The sequence below is a fragment of the Dermacentor silvarum genome, chromosome 9 (genome assembly GCF_013339745.2).
Source record: "Dermacentor silvarum isolate Dsil-2018 chromosome 9, BIME_Dsil_1.4, whole genome shotgun sequence".
NCBI classification, from domain to species: domain Eukaryota; kingdom Metazoa; phylum Arthropoda; class Arachnida; order Ixodida; family Ixodidae; genus Dermacentor; species Dermacentor silvarum.
In genome coordinates this window covers 1,479,685-1,501,272 of record NC_051162.1, presented here as the reverse complement: position 1 = coordinate 1,501,272, position 21,588 = coordinate 1,479,685, and the positions used below count along the sequence as shown (strand labels likewise).

Genomic DNA, 21,588 nt, shown 5'->3' with positions numbered 1-21,588 from the left:
GTTTGGATGATGACCCGAAAGAGGTGGGTTCGATCCCGGCCGCAGCTGTTGCAGTTCGGAGGTGGCGAAATGCCAGAGACCTGTGCACTGTGTAATGTCAGTCAGGGCTTAAAGTCTCCCTTCAGTCGAGGGGGCCCCTTGGCGGCAACACACGCATGCACACACACACAATGTTGCAGGATCCGCCAGTGAAACAGGTCGAACAATAGAAGCTCGTAGGAGAACTACCAGGATTTTACCTCTGTTTCGGCCGGGGTCCGACTTACTCCGACCGTGGCCGGTCCTCGGCCAAAACGCCAGTAACATTCTGGTATATTTTATTACCTGCTGTTATGTCTTGAGATATACATACATACATATGGTGGTCCTGCCTTCGTTTGAGTGGTGTTTAAATGATGAAGGCAGGGCCACTAGCCGAAACGTTAGTAAAATTATCTTACGTGTGTGCCATACTAGGGCCTTCGTACATGACCAAATGTGATTCTACGTGACAACCGGTTCCTCACAACTCTCAAAGGCCACAGAAGTTGTGTTTGGGACCTTCACTTTATCTTTACGTATTTGGCGCGAAAAAGGGCAACGTTAAGCAGGTGTAGTGAAGCCAACTTTATCATTAATTACACAAATTGTTATGGGTGTTAATCACTTGTAAATGAGTCGCCTTTAAACTTGTGACAGCTGATGTTTACATTCTGTGTCCACTTTAATTCCCTAATCCATTCAAGGGAAGTGTCAATTTATGTGGACAACTTGTTTCTGATTACCTTTTGGTCTGAGAGTGCGATTCAATTATTTGACCGATCTGTGAACTGATGACTCGCATAGTAGTTTTTTTGTTTTAATGTGCCCACACACAGTACTGATTTCAAGCACAATGCTCTCAAACAACAGACCTGGTGTAGGTGGATTTTTTGGTTGTGGCCTCTCATAAAATTTACTTTTTTTATAAGCAAGGGCTGAAGAAGCAGTGCCACAACTATACTTGTTGCAGAATACATGCTTTTTGCAGAGCTGTTGTGTTCTTATGCTCTTGACACTTTAGCTTCAGCCTCAATATGTGCACATCTTCCATTGCAGAATGTCAGACCGAGTGCGATTTTATGGACATTGTGCTCCCCGAGGACAAACAGCCAAGGTGCTCAACGCCTAAGCCAGCAGAATTGTCACTGACTTTTCAGGATGACCCAATGGACACTACGTATGAGCCATCCTTGGAGGACTCAGGACCGTAAGTGTACTTCATGGCCCAACGCAATTTTTTTTCTATGCATTGCTTACAGATATATTTGTTGGTCATTATAAGTACTTGGAAGCATAAAAGGTTTCTTGAGATATTCACACTAAAAAGTTACTTTAGTTCAATTTGAAGTAATGCCTCTTTATAGGCCTGCCAGTTAAAGGAAAACTGTAAAGGATGCTGCATGGAAACAAAGCAATTGAGTGAAATGGAATATAAATTCACTTTACAGTGCTCTCGCCGAACCATGTCCTCGCAAAATTATTGTGTTCGAGGAAAACCTTCTGCAACTTGTCAAGTCTTGCAGGAAATGCCACCTCCCTGCAAAGTCATCACTAGAGGTATGGAAATCACTTTTGTTATTCAAAGCTGACAGCAAGCTTTTCTGGAATGGACCTTTTTTAAGTGATGTCCAAGGGTGTGCCATGGCTCCTCCGTCATTTTGCCTGCCATAAAGGGGAAGTGTTTGCTGCATTTGTTCTGCCACGAATGACGTTTTCTGTGTGCATGATGTCATTGGCACGCCCCAAGGTTCGGTAATATCACCTATGCTATTCAATCTAGCACTAATCGGGCTACTGGCTAAGTTATAGGAAATGCAACTTGCCTTACCAGAGGATAGCGATAACAGAGCAGCACACGACTCGGCTCAAAGGTTTACGGACCGAACTGCAGTCGTGGGCAACACCTGCAGTTCCATCTCATAGCACTTGATTTCCTTCACCTAATACCATAGCAGCATAACAGTAGCTGTAGTCCTACAATTTACCATATGTAGGGTGCCGCATAGGTATGTTCTTGTTTGTGCAGGTTTTTGGCTCTCTTGCTGTGGTGACATCAACATGCCAAGATGGCCATGTTTTGAGCTGGCACAGCCAGCCAAAGATGAAACGCTTTGCCATGGGCAATGTTGCTTTGGCTGCTGCAATTTTATTTACTGGCTCAAGTCCAACGCAAGTCCTGCGGCTTTTCCAAAGTGCTGGCATCGCATGCTTCAGTAAGCGTACATATGACCACCTACAGAGGGACATTATGATTCCTGCTGTGCACCAGGTGAGCATGATTTGTCTGTAATTGTTTTTATCGACCACAAAATCCTAATCGTCAAGATGGCCATGCCAGTATTCATGAAAATAAATTTATTAAGTGTGTATTTCGATGCCCAGTCCTGAGAAAATGGACCACCTTATGTGGTACTACATTGCTGATTAGTGCAGTTCTATCGTTCGAAGCATTGTTTCAAGGTTCTTGCTTTTTCTCCTTTTTTGCCTTATTTCTGGACCTAGAGAACTCTCTCTCTCTCTCTCTATATATATATATATATATATATATATCGTCTTCTTTGTTCATGGACACACTATGCCCCACTGCTCCGTAACAATATATATTTACTATTCCTTTCAGCTGTGGGAACGTGAACAACAGTCTCTCTTAAGCTGTCTAAGCAGGACGGGTGCCCAACTCGCAGGTGACAGCCGTGCAGATTCACCAGGCTACAGTGCAAAGTATGGAACGTACTCATTGCTGGACACTTCACTGAACCGTATAATTGACATGCAGCTTGTGCAGGTGAGAAATATTTCTTTTCGTTTTCACTTGTAGAGCATAGTGGCAACGAATGGAATATACTCTTCTCCTTCTCTTCCTTGACCTCCCATTGCAGTCAAACGAAGTTACCAGCAGTGGTGCAATGGAATTAGAAGGACTGAAGAGGGCACTAAAGGGCCTTGAGGACCAGAAAGTTTGCGTGCGTGAGCTTGTGACGGATAGGCACACCCAGGTGCGCAAACACATGAGACAAAATCGGCCTGATATTGCCCACCTCATTGATGCTTGGCATGTTACCAAAGGTTAGTACCTCATTTCTTTCAGTGCATAACTGGTCTGCTGTTTGCTGGACAATTGTTCTTGCCATACTTGCCTAATGTTGGTCAAGGAACCTCTCGTCTGTATTTTTTATGCCCATGTTTTTAAGCGAGCAGCAAAGCTGCCGCCGTCATGAAGCACATCAAGCAAGTCAGCAGACGAGAGAGGCTGTCACATTAGCAGAGTAGGGAGCTTTTTGGGCGTAAAGTATAAACTGCATGCACACAGTCTTGCGCGCGACAAGTGACGCGACGGAGATGGCTGTAGCAGTCGCTCTTCGCCTACAAGTCGTACCGCATGCGAGCGACGTCTCCCCGGTGTTGCCGGTATGAGGGCAGGAAATACTCGCTACAAATGGCGTGACACTTGCTTTATTAATTTAAGATTATGTGTTTGAGTGTAAAGAGGAGCATAAATAATTCTAAAGGTCTTGCACTACATTATTATCCTTGCACGTATCAAAATCTAGTCCTTTGCTCGTTCCGTGCGACAATCGGTATTGCTTGACTGATGTATGTCCAGTTCCGGCTTTGCGCTATTGGCTAGTCGCTCATAGCACTTCCGGGCGACGAGTGACGAATTGTAGATTTCTAGAACTGAGCGATTGAGCGAAAAGACCGAGCGATCTGTTCGTGCGACGGTCCGTTTCATCGCTTGTTGCCGTCGCACACAAAATCGTTCTCATGCGGTTTGGGCTTAAGTGATGTCATGTTTGTGTTTTATACAGGGCTACTTTCCTGTAAGCTGCTAAAGGGGCAACCTTATTAATAAAAAGAGTACTATAATTTCTGATCATTCTAATCATAGCCCTGCAGTTCCCTACATGAAGATTGGTCATGTGCATACATACTGTGTGCTTATTTTCAGGTTTTTATTAATGCACATTGCTCTCGACTTCATAATTTTTTAGAGTATAAATCAAAGTGGTATCCTCATAATCATTGAAGACTACTTCTCAAATGGTTGATAGGTGTTTTGGTGATGTGATTGTGCCAATTGCTTTTAAACAGAGCATTTGAGAGTAGCTGCCTACGTTCATGATTTTGTTTTGTCTAGGGCTGAAAAAGAAGCTGCAGGCTGTCTCCCGGTCACGGGGCTGCGGTGTGATTGAGAAGTGGGAGACCTCCATCATTAACCACTTCTACTTTTCGGTGAGGATAGCTGCAGCAAGAGTGATGACCGCTGAAAGAAGAGGCGAGCTCGCGGTAGCCATCTGGCTGTCGCTCCTCAACCACATTCAGAACAAGCACTGTGGCCACAGCAAGGAATATGCCAACTGCGAGCATGGGGACCTCTTGCCTAGAAAGTGGATTTTTCCAGGTACTTTTCCATCAAGCCTAGTAACTTTCCATTTGATTCACAGCGGTATCCTTTAGTATTCCTATGCAGGGAAGAATAACCCTTGGCAATCACTAATGACACTTTGAAACTTGAAGAAGATGATTGTTCAGCTGATGTATTTCAAGCAACAGGGGTGTATGCCTGCTCATTGCTCTACTATTCAATATTTATTGGTGTAACCCTTCAAAATATTTCTTCTTGCATTTATGTTGTATCCTTGAATTTCATGCTACCAGGTACTGATGCCTTTGACAAACTGCGCGGCATAGTGGAAAATAATCGCCTGCTTCTAGACATCAAGCAGGTGTCACCATCATTCCAAACATCAAGTTTGGAATCCTTCCATTCTGTCCTGAACCGGTTTGCTCCAAAGAGCTTCACATTTTCTTTTCATGGGATGCTGGCAAGGTATGAAAGTGAATCAATTTCTTCACATACTTCTCATACGTACATACTTCACATACGTACATTGGTGTAATCGTGTGCTAAATGTCATAAAGGGCAAGACTAATGTGTTAAGTGTACCTGCATTGCTGTACAAATGAACTCTTTGTTGTCCACGCATAAAAGTATCAGCACCTGTTTACTAAAATGAAAGCGGGCAATGTACATGAGATTTCACATTGTAATATTTTCAGCCATGAAAGTTGGTGTGGTTGCGTGTGAAATTAGTGCAACTCCATGTGACCACAAGCTGGTTAATGCACTTTACCGACAAAAGTGTTGTGAGCACTGTGCCGACAACAGTTTTGCTCTAAAGTGCCCTTTTACCTTTCATTTAACAATAAAGGACTTTCAATTTAAATAAATTTGGAAACAACACTTTTGCATGATTATCTGCAATAACAGTCATGTCTGTGGTAAATAAGTAGAGATGCTGTTTTACAGCAGCAACAAGGCAGAAGAGCAAGTAGTGAGTTATCATGTGTGGCTCCAAAAACAGATAAACCGATGCTAAGAGCCTGCATAAGTTGATGGTCATGGACTGCAGTTACACAACACACAAAAAGAAAAAATGGGCTGCGAATTTAGATGACAAATGCGCCAGGCTGAAGCGCATGGTTGCGAGCTCTGCACTAGACAAAGTTTTCCATATACTTGGTGTTAAAAGGTGTGCTTTCCTTGCAGCATGCATTTAGGCATGCTTTTCGCAAAACTGGAAGCAAAGTATGTTCTCTTAGCAGTTGTTTAGGTAGTGGTATGCACTTCTGATATTCTACATCTCCTTACACAGGTCAAAACTGGCTGCTTTGCACTATAATGAAAATGCGGACAGGGTGCAACACAGAACTACTGTGGGCAAGCGGCAGTGGGCAGTGAAGTACCCAAAAGCAAGAAAAGGCAAGCCAGTGGCATGCCCAGTCAAAGAGCCTGCAACTTTTGGTGCGTACATAACTGCATAGCGAGGCCAAAACTTGAATTTCTACAATTAAGACAGCATACTTAGCCCACTGTTTGCAGCAGATGCATGAGTCAAAGGTTATGAGAAAAATCATATAGCACGCACTAATAGCCTTGAAGCAGTTGTGGCATGTATAAGTAGCTTTCAACACTTTTAGCCACAACAAAAATGGCTGCACAGGTTGACACCAGCAGAGGCTCTCACATACTGTATCTTCTGTTGTTACACCTGAGTGTGAGTTCCATCCTTGTCTGAATGACACCTTTGCAAAAAAAAAAGTCACATATACACGCGCTAGTGTAATAAGACGACTGTTCGTTCAGTAAGCACTGCAAAACGTACTGAGAGGACTTCTTTTAAAAACGTGTGATAAAAATGCATGCTTGCGGCAGCTGCAGTATGAATTATTTCCTTTTCGAACATAGTTACCGGCTATGGCAAAAATTGGTGCTAGTTGTGGTGCCCACAGGTGAGGTGAAATATTAAGAAAAAAAGCTGAAATGGAGTATAGTAGCAGATATTTTTTGTCCATTTAAACAATACCTGCACTGCTGCTTTTGGCACTTAAAGAAACCAGAGACTGCAGGAGAGACACTCATACGTTGTTTTTGAATAAGTTTGACGTGTTTTTTGTTGCTTCTTTGCATGCATCTGGTGCAGGTTATGTTGGGCTTCTTCTTGAAATCGTGAACGAGGTTGTCGACAGTGGCAGTTTCGGTGATTCGCACGTCACAACTTTGCCTACGCCACCGCCACTTACAAGCTCTTTTGGACCAGTGGACAAGGCTGCGCTAGTGCGGGGTCACCTTTCAAGGTTTGCGTCCAGTGAAGACCGACCTAGGCACACAGAAGACTCGAGTGACGACAGTGCGTGATTAGGTCACACACATGCGCATCTTTTGTGGATCAGGCGATCATTGTCAGCAACTTCCCACAAGTTGTCTACGTAGGGTTAAATGTCTCAGCGTGACTCTTGGGCTTGAGTTCAAGAGGTCTTGGATTAATTTCAGCCACTGCATGGGAGAGGGATTGCTAGGTAGCTTACAATCACAATGTTAGCGTAAAGTTTGTAGTGCTGTCATCCTAATGTTTGCTTATGTTTTCATATTCTGTGTGGTGGTATTTTTCTATGCCCAGTCATTCACTCCAGCACTGCCACTTGACATTCCTGACCTGCTTGCACCTCATGAAAAGCGCTTGCATTCCAGAATAGTTTTCACCACGTGTCTATGAGCACGTGCTAGTTTCCTCGTATTCCAAACATTTGGCCCGAATCTGTGGAGCAGGATGACAACGCCAACTGTCTGAGAACTTGTGGCAAACAATATTAGCGCATTCTACCAGCATACAGTACTGTGGAAATTGAAAGATGATGCAATGGGCAGGTGAAGGGAAGGAGCACACACAGAAGAACCAATGTGTATGAAGAAAACGTGACAAACCAGCGCTTACAGGAGAACAAAACGACCTGACAGAGTGCTATATTTTTAATAAGAATGTTTGTAATGTACTGAAGGCACTGGGCCACAGTGCTGGTAAAGGAAGAAGAACACAAGAAACGCTTGCTCGCCCACTCCACCATAGCTCCCATTGACTTGTTTTTGCTCTAGCATTGAAACGATAGATTGAGTGCTGCTAGACAAACATCCCCATTGCATCTGGTGGAGGTGCTGGGTTTCTCTTCCACATCCTGGAACTCCGCAGTCGGACGCTACCACCTGCTCCTGCGATGACTGATCCCGGACCATCCCAGGCTCCTGACGTCTACCGGACGACCGGAACTTTCCATGTACTGCCACCACCTTCACGTCTGGTTCCCGTTCCTTACTCGGCCGCTGGAGCCCCTGTCATAAACCCGTGGCGCACACCTGACAACCGGCCAATATACTATTCCTGTGGTTTCCCAGGCCACGTAGCACGATTCTACTGCCGTCACAACTTCCGTTTCCTTGACAATGGGGGTGCCTCTGGCTACATGCCTGCTCAACTTCCGCGTCATGACGTCTCTAATCTTCCTGCGGACTCGTCTTCTAGTCGCTGCCCCTTCGATTCACACCGGTTGCCCTTCCCACGTTACCAATCCCTTTCCCCCATGGTTCGTCGACTCAGTCCAGCCCGCGAGGAAAGCTAACAGTCGCAGTTCCCGAGGCAAGAACTGCGTTTACGTCGAACATTTCAAGGCCTCATTTTTCTCCTGCGAACGAAATTGAGCTGTCTGTAGATAGCGTCACTGTACACGCACTTATTGACACCGGAGCCGCCGTTTCTATTATTAGTGAAGAGCTTTGCCGCAATTTGAACAAAGTGACCACTCCACTTACCTATCTATCGCTGCGTACGGCAACCTCGCATCGCATTCAGCCGTCAGCATCATGCACAGCCCGAGTCGTCATTCAAGGCGTTTTGTATGTTGTCGAATTTGTTGCCCTGTCTCGTTCCTCGCACGATGTCATTCTTGGATGGAATTCCCTATCTGTAAATCAAGCTGTTGTCGACTGCGCTCGTGCCGAACTTACATTCTCTGTGCCGTTCTTTGACCCTGACGACCACCGTTCTACTAAAGTTGCTGCCTCTGACATCGACATCGCACCTTTCTCAATCGCCCTGGTCCCTGTGTCGTGTGACTCTGTCGCGAACTCATCTGTTTTGTTTATGCCGTCAGCCCCTTGTGCGAGCCATCGGAACCTTCTGCTTCCTTTTGCTGTCGTCACTTTTTGCGGTGGTTCTGCTGCCCTTTACGTGTGCAATCCCTCCGCGTGTCCTTCATCCGTACTCTGCGGCGAGTGCCTGGGGAGCTCTGAATATTTCTACTGTATCATCCCGGCTACCATGTTTGACGATGCGGCATCACTTCCACTTTGCGCTGTCAGTCCTCCCGAAGCGACCGATGCCCCTGTGGACGTCTTTGCTCATGCCGTCGACTCAGCACTCACACCTGTCCAGCACGCTGAAATTATCAAGCTCCTCCAGCGTTTTCGGGCCTCATTCGACATTGGCCAACCGTCATTGGGTCGAGCATCAGCAGTCGTTCACTGTATCGACACCGGCCAACAAACCCTTTGCGCCAGCATCCGTATCGTGTGTCGGTTGCTGAACGCCGTATCATCGACAAGCAGGTTGACGACATGCTGCAGCGTGGCATCATCCAGCACTCTAACAGTCCCTGGGCATTTTCGGTTGTCATCGTTAAAAAGAAAGACGGCTCCATAAAGTTCTGCGTCGACTATCGCCGCCTTAACCGTATAACACGCAAAGATGTCTATCCTCTGCCGTGCATCGACGATGCCTTGGAGACCCTACAGGGCGGAGAATTCTTTTCCTCGCTGGATCTGCGCTCCAGGTACTGGCAACTGCTCATGGCAGAGGCCGATCGCCAAAAGACAGCCTTTGTAACACCTGATGGCCTATATGAATTCACCGTCATGCCCTTCTGCCTCTGCAACATGCCTGCCACTTTTGAACGAATGATGGACACCATTCTCCGAGGCCTGAAGTGGAACCCGTGCCTTTGTTAGATGACGTAGTTTTTTCTACCGACTTTGCGTCACACTCAGCCGCCTCGAGCAAGTCCTTGCGTGTAGCTAAATTTGAACAAATGCCACTTCGGCGCTCGCAAGCTTACTATTCTCGGTCATGTGGTCTCAAAAGACGGTATGTTCCCGAACCCCACGAAACTTGGTGCCTTGTCCGCGCTCCCCAAACCAACTACCCTGAAAGAGCTTCGCAGCTTCATCGGCTTATGCCCGTATTTCCGACGTTTCGTCCTTAATTTTGCCTCCATAATCACCCCCTTGACCGCGCTTCTTCCCGGCCGTTCTGACCTCCCGGACTGGTCCCCTGCATGTGACGACGCATTTCAAGAACTGCACCGCATTCTCACTTCACCGCCAGTACTGCGCCACTTCGATCCCTCTGCTCCAACTGAGATTCACACGGACGCTAGTGGTGTTGGACTAGGCGCTGTTCTTGCACAGCGCAAGGATGGCTTCGATGAGTACATCGTAGCATATGCCAGCTGCACCCTTACCAAAGCTGAGGCGAACTACTCAGTTACTGAAAAGGAATGCCTGGCCATTATTTGGGCTATCGCAAAATTTCGTCCTTACGTGTATGGCCGCCCTTTTGACATCGTGACTGACCGTCATGCCCTATGCTGGTTGTCTTTACTCAACTGCTCGGCTCGCTCGTTCATTATGCCTACAAGAAAACGACATCCGTGTTGTTTATCACTCAGGCTGAAAGCATTCCGACGCAGACGCTCTTTCCTGGTCACCCCTGTCACGTGATCCTGTCTGCTCGTCTATTTCTGCCTGCGGTGCCTTCGCCCTCAACATTTCCGACATGCCATCAGAGCAGCGCAAGGACCCATGGATCTGTTCGCTTCTAGACTTCCCGTATAGCCGGTCACCAGCGCCGATCTCTCGGACGCTTCGTCGCCAAGCCACGCACTTTATTATTCGGGATAACCTGCTTCACCGCCGCAACTACAACTCCAGCGGCCGCAAGTGGTTGCTTGTTATTCCCCGACACCTGCGCTCCGACATCTGCGCCACTTTCCACGATGACCCACAATGCGGCCACGCAGGGTATTGAAGACATACTCTCACCTCCCGGTTCGGTACTACTGGCGCTGTATGTACCGTTTCGTATGTACGGTCATGCCCGCTGTGCCAACGACGCAAGACGCCACCTAAACATGCTGCCGGCCCCTTGCAGCCTTTACCATGCCCCTCTCGAGCGTTCGATCGCGTAGGCATTGACCTATACTGTACGCTTCCCAGCACTCCCAGCAGCAATCGCTGGGTTATTTTGCTATCGACCACCTGACGCAGTACGCTGAAGCTTCAGCCCTGTCATCTTCCATAGCAAAAGACGTTGCCAGTTTTATCCTTCAGAACCTGATATTACGGCATGGAGCAGCTCGAGAATTACTGAGCGACCGCAGTCGCATTTTCCTCTCTGACGTCATTACCACGTTGCTAAAGGAGTGTCGCAACATTCACCGCACTACCACGGCATACCATCCCAAACTAATGGCATGACAGAGTGTTTTAATCGCACCCTTGGCGACATGTTGGCCATGTATGTTTCATCTGACCACTCGAATTGGGATCGGATTCTGCCTTTCGTAACATACGCTTACAATACTGCAACGCAAAGCACCATAGGATTTTCCCCTTTCTTTCTTCTTTATGGACACGAACCTTCATGCATTATGGACACGATTCTACCCTACTGGCCGGATGCTTTGGAGTCGACGACTGTTTCCCGAGCGGCTGCATACACAGAAGAATGTCGCCAGCTCGCTCGCTCGTTTACATCCCAGGACCAGTAGCGCCAAAAGCATCTCCACGATGCGTCCACTACGGCTACATGCTTTGCTCCTGGTTCGCCGGTCTGGTTGTGGGTGCCGTCTACACCACCGGGCCTTTCCTCCAAGCTGCATTCCAAGTACCACGGTCCCTATCGCGTACTGCGACAAACATCCGCAGTGAACTACCTCATCGAGCCGGTAGACGCGTCTTCCGACCAGCGTCGTCGCAGCCAGGAAATTGTCCACGTCTCGCGCCTCAAGCAGTGCCACGACCCCCCTGTGTTCTGCTGCCCCTAGGTCGCCAGGATGGCTCCTCTTTCGGTGGGGAGTGATTGTACTGAAGGCACTGGGCCACGGTGCTGATAAAGGAAGAACATAAATGCTTGCTCGCCTGCTCCGCCATAGCTCCCATTGGCTTGTTTTTGCTCTAGCATTGAAACGCTAGATCGAGTGCTGCTAGACAAACATCCCCATTGCAGTAATAAAGAATCATGCTAACGCAAGGTAGAAGATGACGAAGTTGACTGTGCTGCGATTGTCTCCGTAGATGGCATACCTTGAGCTATCATCTCCCATCCTGTAAATAAATGTGACACATCGTCACAATAGTTATCTTGGTTTTCTTTCGGAGCTTGTTGCATTTCTTATACTAATAAACATTTCTGCTGCTACTTCTGCTTCTTGATGTACTGCGACATTGTAACATTGCATTTACAGTAGTTTTTGCGGTGTAATAGCCATGACACATTCGTCTGACTACAGTATTCTCAGATTATCATTGTCACCGTGAGTAGAGAGCCCAATATGGTTACAAAGAAAACAAAAACAAGGAAAACTCAAAACTTTCTATTTGAAATTGCTGCCTCTAAGCCCCTTCTGATAGCAACTGCCACTTTAGCATGGTCTGTGCTACATCAGGAAGTGAGGGGCTACTACTTTGTCTCTCGTGTTCTACTATTTTAGACCCCCTTGTAAACTCACCCACTTCGTTTCTGCATCATTCTGACGAAAAAAAAATGAAAGGAGGCCAGTTCTGCCATAGTTAATGAAATCTTGTCTAATGTAGCACTACTTTGCATAAGCCTTGGCTGAAATGGCAGAAAGGATGATCGCACACGACTAGAAGCGGGCAAATTTATAGTTTAATATGCGTTGTCTACTCTTGTGCCATTTGTTGCAAGATGAACCTGTACCAAATAGGCCAAGAAGCCCGACTTTGCACAAGCCAGTTTCCCATTTCCGAGAGCTGCCTATGCAGGTGTGTTTGCTTGATACACCGTCGTTGAATACACACAACCACTAAGCCCTCTAAAAATTTTCTGTGTAGCTACTCTTAGGTGCAATTGTACATGACACAAACACGTAATGCGCTCCACTTGCTGCTTATAATATTGCACTCGGAAGTAGCCATTTGGTATGTGCATGTAAAGAAAGCGAATAATTTCTAAATGCATGTCATGTCTCTGAGGGCTTCTAGTTTTCGTATACCAAGATGTATTGCATGAATTGTTTCGTAACAATAAATGGACATAATAAGCAGAAATCGGTAGTAATGATTGAGCAGATCAGATTACCTATCGCCTGTATTCACTGAACTTGAAATGTTCTACCAGTCTGTGCTATCATGTCAACTGTGGATGTGTAGGCCACAACAAGTGATGCAGACCTTGGTTGTAGCGCGGTTAGCAATAGTGCCATATATTTTGTCAATAAAAAACTGTATTTTCCAATTTGTTGAGAAGGCAATTAACATCACTTGCAATGCAAGTTTGATGTCCTGAACCCTCTTCTTGTCACAGAGCATTGCAACAACAGACACAGGCACATTTTGTTCACATTTTTTTAATAATTCGGATATTTAAACCCTGCATATGCCTCAGATGGGAAGGCATCCCTCACGGCTGCTACGACACAGCTGGGCAGCACCTTCCTGTTGCCCCGTCCCAGCCGATGCCACACCCACCGTGCAAATTGGCGGTATGCAGTGTATCTGTACCGCCTGAAAAGATATGAACAAGGCTAGGAGAATTTACAAGATAACGCTATAATTAGCGGCGGGTGATGCCTCCTGTAGCGTACAGCCGGCGTCAAAAGGATAGGGTCAGCGGCTTCCGAGGAAAGGCTGAATATTTTCATGACCCCTGCAGGAATCGCGCGTAATTGAACGTTTTCTGAGATACCGTGATCCGTAAATTTGTGACGCCGACTGCACGTACGTCTCTTAGAGGTTGCGCGCGTGCTACGATTGATGGGCTCGAACACTAACACGGAAGGTTGCGACGTGAGATCACAAATACTTCCCGACTGAAAATCTAATATTGCGAACGTCGAGGCCACGGTGGAAAAGGTAAATAAATACCTGTGGATTTCTGGGGCCTCTACAAGCGCCGGGCGGTCTTCCATAAGGGCGTAATACGCCACTTCGAGGGTATGTACGTTCAGGCAAGCATGAACAAAGGTGGGGTGGCTTGTAATGCAGGCCTCGTTGCCCCGTAGTGCGTCCACGCGGTCAAGCTCTGAGCAGCACACCGACTCGAGCTGTGTATCCATGGCCCTGCAGTGTCCACATCGGCACCTGCGATAATCGCGATACAACATGAAACGCGCGCTCTGCTGGCTCCGCACACTACAATTCGCCGATGTTGCTGAGCATCGTAGTTTTATTTCCAAAGTATACCCTGAGGGTAACATAAATAAATAAATAAACTGTCTGCTGTTAGACCGACATATAGGTGGTATTCACGTGACGTCACGGAAGAGCAGTCTGGCGGGCGCTGTAGCGGAAAGGGCACAAGCTGCGTTGGCCACTATGAAACCGCCATATTTTTGGGGAGTCGGTGTCAACAAAGCCTATCTCCGCTGTTGAAGCGCTGACGATGTGTGTGTTTTTTTTTACTTTAGGAGGAGTCACTAAAGTGCCTATCTCTTGCAACTTTGCAAGCATGAATGCCAGCCCCTCATTAATGCACTTAAGCACGTACGCGCAGAATTTAGAGTCCGGTGCGAAGGTGCGCTACGTCGAGAAAGTGGAGCTTTGCGGTGGCGTCGATCCACTTATGCTTACTGGCAAAGAGGCGTCATTTGATCTCGCGCTCGTACCCAAGGTAGAACTTTCTGATATTAAGGACTACCTTGTGCACGCTACAAGCTTCATAACTCACGAACAGCTGAAAGCAAGAAAATCCCTGGAGTCTCACAACTATTTGACCAGCGGCTTTGTTCAAGAACCCCAGCTGAGAAGACACGGCGAGCACGTCATTGTGCGCACGAAGGTAAGACAATCTAAAACGCTACATCAGCTAGTTGGTCTTTGTATTACCGGGTCGAATTGTAACGCTAACGGGTAATACTTGCCAATGTGTGTGACAGTAGTGTGATTCGTGTTCGGAATGTTTCGCTGCGCAGCGAAACATCGTAGCACTTTCTCAAGTTACTGCCAGCGAGCGGCACTTTTTTCATCGTTTATGTACCGTTGCTCCTTGATAGTAGGTGAAAATTTCAGGAGTAGGCTTTCGCGCAGCGCAGCGTCCAGCAACGCAGTGCCTTCCGGAGTTAAGGGAGCGAAAACGATACCAAAGAAAATCGTTTGTACGCAACAAGTCAGCTACCACCATGCTGCACCTTTAGAAACACTTGCTGTTTAGCGGCTACTTCCAGCGGTTCACCTTGCTCCAGCCCCTCTCCCCCCCCCCCTTCCTTTTTTTTTTTTTTTTGCAAATTCCCGTCACCTGCCCAAGCGTTTACTACGTTCTACAAATTATCGCTACCGACGAGGCCGCGAGCTTTGCATACGTATGCGCAGTTGCGATTCGATTGTGCAAGCATAAAAACCACTCGCTGGTGTTTTGCTTATTTACACTCATGGATACACCTACATTAGTTTCACTCACTGCTGATTTAGTAACTCGCCTTGCTTTTTGTGCAGTGGGGCAACCTGTGTTCTCAGCATGCATAGAACCAGCAGCTAAATAGATCACTTCCTCCATTTGCAGGTAAATCACTCCCAGGCAATTTCCACTCAGCCACTCGAGCCATGGCTTCTTGTCAAGCAGGATGGAATGGTCAAAGCTGCACACTGCACGTGTATGGCGGGTCTCGGCGAAGCCTGCTCACACATTGGTGCACTGCTCTTCTATTTAGAAGCAGCTTCAAACTTTCGTGATGGTCAGGCTTGCACTGATAAGGAAAATGCATGGCTGCCTCCATACTCAAGTACTGTGCCTTGTGCGCCACTTGCACACATCGACTTTGCGTCAGCTACCACCAAGAAAAGGCGGCTAGATGGACATCGATCATCATCCTCAAAGAAACCAGCCACCACTATTGAGAGGCCTTCACAGTGCGAATGGAAGGGCTTTCTCGACAGAATTAAGAAGGCTGGCAAATATTCTGCAGTGTTGGCACTGAAAAAGGACTATTGCGAGGAGTTCATTCCTGTGCAAGTGAAGCACTCCACTGCTCTTCTCGGACACTTGGCAAGAGACAAGCCATTGTCAAGGGATGCGATGCTGGAGGAGTGCGAAATGTTTGCCCAGGCGTATGTTGTAGAGCCAAAGGTATTTATATTTCCATTGAAGGATAGCTTTATTGATATAAAGTAACTACATGTTGCATGACAGACAAGGCACTGCTAAAAGCTTGAAACTACCAGTGTTTACATTGCCCAACCTGCATGGTTGCTGCTAGCTAAATGCAGTTTTGTGATCATGTACATTGAATTAGTGTGAAAAGTCATTGTATTGAAAATGCAGGTCTGTAAGATGTGGAAGCGGCAACGAGAGGTCAGTCGGCCTCACCAACATGGTTCGCCTTCAGAGCAGGCCGGGTCACAGCATCGACAGCCCACGCAGCTTGCCGAACGACCTTGACTCAGCCATCTGTGAGCCTGGTTAAGAAGATCTGCTACCCGGAGGAGAGCAAGTTTTCTTCTCCTGCAACTAATTGGGGTCTGCGCAAGGAGGACATTGCCAGGAACCAATACGTTGCTGAAGCATCCAGCCAGCACAAAGAGTTTGTTTGCAACAAGTCTGGATTGCATATTAGTTCACATGAGCCCCACATGGCAGCAAGCCCAGATGGCCTGATTTCTTGTGCCTGCTGCCAAGATGGCGTTTTAGAAATTAAGTGCCCATATTCAGCTGCTTGTGTAAAGGACGTTGTGACCCAGAAAAGTGGCTGCTTAGAAGTTGCTGCTAGTGATAATACACTAAAGCTGAAACGACAACATGCTTACTACACGCAAATACAAATGCAGCTTTTTGTTTGCCAGCGCAGCTATTGCGACTTTTTTGTGTGGACACCAGCAGATAGCCATCTTGAAAGAATCTTCCTGGATGCCGAATTTTGTCAAGGGGTCGTGAACAGGAGTAGGGATTTTTTCAAGATAGTCCTGTTGCCAGAGTTGTTATTTAAGACCTGGACAACATCTTCAGAGAACAAAAATGGGCCTGAAGACTCTTCTGATGACGGAGCACTGCATTTCTGTTATTGCGGTGGTCCAGAGTCTGGAGACATGGTAGAATGCAGTGGCCCAGACTGTGAGGGTAAATGGTTTCACTTTCAGTGTGCCAACTTGAAGCGCCCTCCGAAAGCGAAGGCTTGGTTCTGCAAGGGTTGCAAACCCCGAAAGTGATAAATATGCATATTTGTAGTCCTGTTATAGGTAATGTAAGTGCACACATGAAAGGACCTAGTGAACTTGTTCTGTGAAATTAGCCTTACAAAATATTGCTGCATACAAGGGGAAACTGAACAGAGTCATCAAACTGTTCACCTTATCACTGAATTTTACATAGCGAAGTACATTATGAAGGAGCAGTCTAATAAATGTGGAATCTTTGGATGACAGCAGGTATTTTTCATTCACAGCAGTTTTGTTTCTATTGCAGTGTTTTCTCTAGCATGAGTGCTGCACACGTTGGGTCGCTGGGGTTCTTTGACATAATGGGCTCGGCATGTAATGCACATGGCAAAACATGGTGGATTAGGGTAGGAGCGGATTTCAAGGAACGAAAAGTGAACTTGTGCAAGACAAATTTAGGTGGAAAGATTAACTTTATTTCCAGTGCGACGAGGTTTATTGTTGCCGATAACGTTGCAATAACGTTACGTAAAGGTAGGCACTGCAAGGGCTTTTCGTAGCACGGGGCTCACTCGCGATCACGGCACGATACTTCGTCTTCCTCTTCAGTTGGCACATACATTGTTTCGTAACAATAAATGGACATAATAAGCAGAAATCGGTAGTAATGATTGAGCAGATCAGATTACCTATCGCCTGTATTCACTGAACTTGAAATGTTCTACCAGTCTGTGCTATCATGTCAACTGTGGATGTGTAGGCCACAACAAGTGATGCAGACCTTGGTTGTAGCGCGGTTAGCAATAGTGCCATATATTTTGTCAATAAAAAACTGTATTTTCCAATTTGTTGAGAAGGCAATTAACATCACTTGCAATGCAAGTTTGATGTCCTGAACCCTCTTCTTGTCACAGAGCATTGCAACAACAGACACAGGCACATTTTGTTCACATTTTTTTAATAATTCGGATATTTAAACCCTGCATATGCCTCAGATGGGAAGGCATCCCTCACGGCTGCTACGACACAGCTGGGCAGCACCTTCCTGTTGCCCCGTCCCAGCCGATGCCACACCCACCGTGCAAATTGGCGGTATGCAGTGTATCTGTACCGCCTGAAAAGATATGAACAAGGCTAGGAGAATTTACAAGATAACGCTATAATTAGCGGCGGGTGATGCCTCCTGTAGCGTACAGCCGGCGTCAAAAGGATAGGGTCAGCGGCTTCCGAGGAAAGGCTGAATATTTTCATGACCCCTGCAGGAATCGCGCGTAATTGAACGTTTTCTGAGATACCGTGATCCGTAAATTTGTGACGCCGACTGCACGTACGTCTCTTAGAGGTTGCGCGCGTGCTACGATTGATGGGCTCGAACACTAACACGGAAGGTTGCGACGTGAGATCACAAATACTTCCCGACTGAAAATCTAATATTGCGAACGTCGAGGCCACGGTGGAAAAGGTAAATAAATACCTGTGGATTTCTGGGGCCTCTACAAGCGCCGGGCGGTCTTCCATAAGGGCGTAATACGCCACTTCGAGGGTATGTACGTTCAGGCAAGCATGAACAAAGGTGGGGTGGCTTGTAATGCAGGCCTCGTTGCCCCGTAGTGCGTCCACGCGGTCAAGCTCTGAGCAGCACACCGACTCGAGCTGTGTATCCATGGCCCTGCAGTGTCCACATCGGCACCTGCGATAATCGCGATACAACATGAAACGCGCGCTCTGCTGGCTCCGCACACTACAATTCGCCGATGTTGCTGAGCATCGTAGTTTTATTTCCAAAGTATACCCTGAGGGTAACATAAATAAATAAATAAACTGTCTGCTGTTAGACCGACATATAGGTGGTATTCACGTGACGTCACGGAAGAGCAGTCTGGCGGGCGCTGTAGCGGAAAGGGCACAAGCTGCGTTGGCCACTATGAAACCGCCATATTTTTGGGGAGTCGGTGTCAACAAAGCCTATCTCCGCTGTTGAAGCGCTGACGATGTGTGTGTTTTTTTTACTTTAGGAGGAGTCACTAAAGTGCCTATCTCTTGCAACTTTGCAAGCATGAATGCCAGCCCCTCATTAATGCACTTAAGCACGTACGCGCAGAATTTAGAGTCCGGTGCGAAGGTGCGCTACGTCGAGAAAGTGGAGCTTTGCGGTGGCGTCGATCCACTTATGCTTACTGGCAAAGAGGCGTCATTTGATCTCGCGCTCGTACCCAAGGTAGAACTTTCTGATATTAAGGACTACCTTGTGCACGCTACAAGCTTCATAACTCACGAACAGCTGAAAGCAAGAAAATCCCTGGAGTCTCACAACTATTTGACCAGCGGCTTTGTTCAAGAACCCCAGCTGAGAAGACACGGCGAGCACGTCATTGTGCGCACGAAGGTAAGACAATCTAAAACGCTACATCAGCTAGTTGGTCTTTGTATTACCGGGTCGAATTGTAACGCTAACGGGTAATACTTGCCAATGTGTGTGACAGTAGTGTGATTCGTGTTCGGAATGTTTCGCTGCGCAGCGAAACATCGTAGCACTTTCTCAAGTTACTGCCAGCGAGCGGCACTTTTTTCATCGTTTATGTACCGTTGCTCCTTGATAGTAGGTGAAAATTTCAGGAGTAGGCTTTCGCGCAGCGCAGCGTCCAGCAACGCAGTGCCTTCCGGAGTTAAGGGAGCGAAAACGATACCAAAGAAAATCGTTTGTACGCAACAAGTCAGCTACCACCATGCTGCACCTTTAGAAACACTTGCTGTTTAGCGGCTACTTCCAGCGGTTCACCTTGCTCCAGCCCCTCTCCCCCCCCCCTTCCTTTTTTTTTTTTTTTGCAAATTCCCGTCACCTGCCCAAGCGTTTACTACGTTCTACAAATTATCGCTACCGACGAGGCCGCGAGCTTTGCATACGTATGCGCAGTTGCGATTCGATTGTGCAAGCATAAAAACCACTCGCTGGTGTTTTGCTTATTTACACTCATGGATACACCTACATTAGTTTCACTCACTGCTGATTTAGTAACTCGCCTTGCTTTTTGTGCAGTGGGGCAACCTGTGTTCTCAGCATGCATAGAACCAGCAGCTAAATAGATCACTTCCTCCATTTGCAGGTAAATCACTCCCAGGCAATTTCCACTCAGCCACTCGAGCCATGGCTTCTTGTCAAGCAGGATGGAATGGTCAAAGCTGCACACTGCACGTGTATGGCGGGTCTCGGCGAAGCCTGCTCACACATTGGTGCACTGCTCTTCTATTTAGAAGCAGCTTCAAACTTTCGTGATGGTCAGGCTTGCACTGATAAGGAAAATGCATGGCTGCCTCCATACTCAAGTACTGTGCCTTGTGCGCCACTTGCACACATCGACTTTGCGTCAGCTACCACCAAGAAAAGGCGGCTAGATGGACATCGATCATCATCCTCAAAGAAACCAGCCACCACTATTGAGAGGCCTTCACAGTGCGAATGGAAGGGCTTTCTCGACAGAATTAAGAAGGCTGGCAAATATTCTGCAGTGTTGGCACTGAAAAAGGACTATTGCGAGGAGTTCATTCCTGTGCAAGTGAAGCACTCCACTGCTCTTCTCGGACACTTGGCAAGAGACAAGCCATTGTCAAGGGATGCGATGCTGGAGGAGTGCGAAATGTTTGCCCAGGCGTATGTTGTAGAGCCAAAGGTATTTATATTTCCATTGAAGGATAGCTTTATTGATATAAAGTAACTACATGTTGCATGACAGACAAGGCACTGCTAAAAGCTTGAAACTACCAGTGTTTACATTGCCCAACCTGCATGGTTGCTGCTAGCTAAATGCAGTTTTGTGATCATGTACATTGAATTAGTGTGAAAAGTCATTGTATTGAAAATGCAGGTCTGTAAAGATGTGGAAGCGGCAACGAGAGGTCAGTCGGGCCTCACCAACATGGTTCGCCTTCAGAGCAGGCCGGGTCACAGCATCGACAGCCCACGCAGCTTGCCGAACGACCTTGACTCAGCCATCTGTGAGCCTGGTTAAGAAGATCTGCTACCCGGAGGAGAGCAAGTTTTCTTCTCCTGCAACTAATTGGGGTCTGCGCAAGGAGGACATTGCCAGGAACCAATACGTTGCTGAAGCATCCAGCCAGCACAAAGAGTTTGTTTGCAACAAGTCTGGATTGCATATTAGTTCACATGAGCCCCACATGGCAGCAAGCCCAGATGGCCTGATTTCTTGTGCCTGCTGCCAAGATGGCGTTTTAGAAATTAAGTGCCCATATTCAGCTGCTTGTGTAAAGGACGTTGTGACCCAGAAAAGTGGCTGCTTAGAAGTTGCTGCTAGTGATAATACACTAAAGCTGAAACGACAACATGCTTACTACACGCAAATACAAATGCAGCTTTTTGTTTGCCAGCGCAGCTATTGCGACTTTTTTGTGTGGACACCAGCAGATAGCCATCTTGAAAGAATCTTCCTGGATGCCGAATTTTGTCAAGGGGTCGTGAACAGGAGTAGGGATTTTTTCAAGATAGTCCTGTTGCCAGAGTTGTTATTTAAGACCTGGACAACATCTTCAGAGAACAAAAATGGGCCTGAAGACTCTTCTGATGACGGAGCACTGCATTTCTGTTATTGCGGTGGTCCAGAGTCTGGAGACATGGTAGAATGCAGTGGCCCAGACTGTGAGGGTAAATGGTTTCACTTTCAGTGTGCCAACTTGAAGCGCCCTCCGAAAGCGAAGGCTTGGTTCTGCAAGGGTTGCAAACCCCGAAAGTGATAAATATGCATATTTGTAGTCCTGTTATAGGTAATGTAAGTGCACACATGAAAGGACCTAGTGAACTTGTTCTGTGAAATTAGCCTTACAAAATATTGCTG

At 47.0% G+C, this 21,588-nt stretch overlaps 3 protein-coding genes across 3 annotated transcripts; all 3 read left to right on the top strand.

Moving 5' to 3' along the window:
• Positions 1-968: 968 nt before the first annotated feature.
• On the top strand, positions 969-4,122 carry LOC125940287 (uncharacterized). Its single transcript, XM_049656301.1, has 6 exons — positions 969-1,228; positions 1,470-1,578; positions 2,048-2,290; positions 2,642-2,806; positions 2,901-3,017; positions 4,114-4,122. Exons 1-6 carry the CDS (start codon positions 1,056-1,058, stop codon positions 4,120-4,122), a joined length of 816 nt encoding a protein of 271 aa, XP_049512258.1. The 5' UTR covers positions 969-1,055.
• On the top strand, positions 4,106-6,721 carry LOC125940286 (uncharacterized). Its single transcript, XM_049656300.1, has 4 exons — positions 4,106-4,423; positions 4,681-4,852; positions 5,679-5,827; positions 6,507-6,721. Exons 1-4 carry the CDS (start codon positions 4,141-4,143, stop codon positions 6,719-6,721), a joined length of 819 nt encoding a protein of 272 aa, XP_049512257.1. The 5' UTR covers positions 4,106-4,140.
• Positions 6,722-13,918: 7,197 nt separating this feature from the next.
• LOC119465106 (uncharacterized) lies at positions 13,919-20,748 on the top strand. Its single transcript, XM_049656299.1, has 3 exons — positions 13,919-14,432; positions 19,846-20,409; positions 20,605-20,748. Exons 1-3 carry the CDS (start codon positions 14,037-14,039, stop codon positions 20,746-20,748), a joined length of 1,104 nt encoding a protein of 367 aa, XP_049512256.1. The 5' UTR covers positions 13,919-14,036.
• The last annotated feature ends 840 nt before the right edge of the window (positions 20,749-21,588 follow it).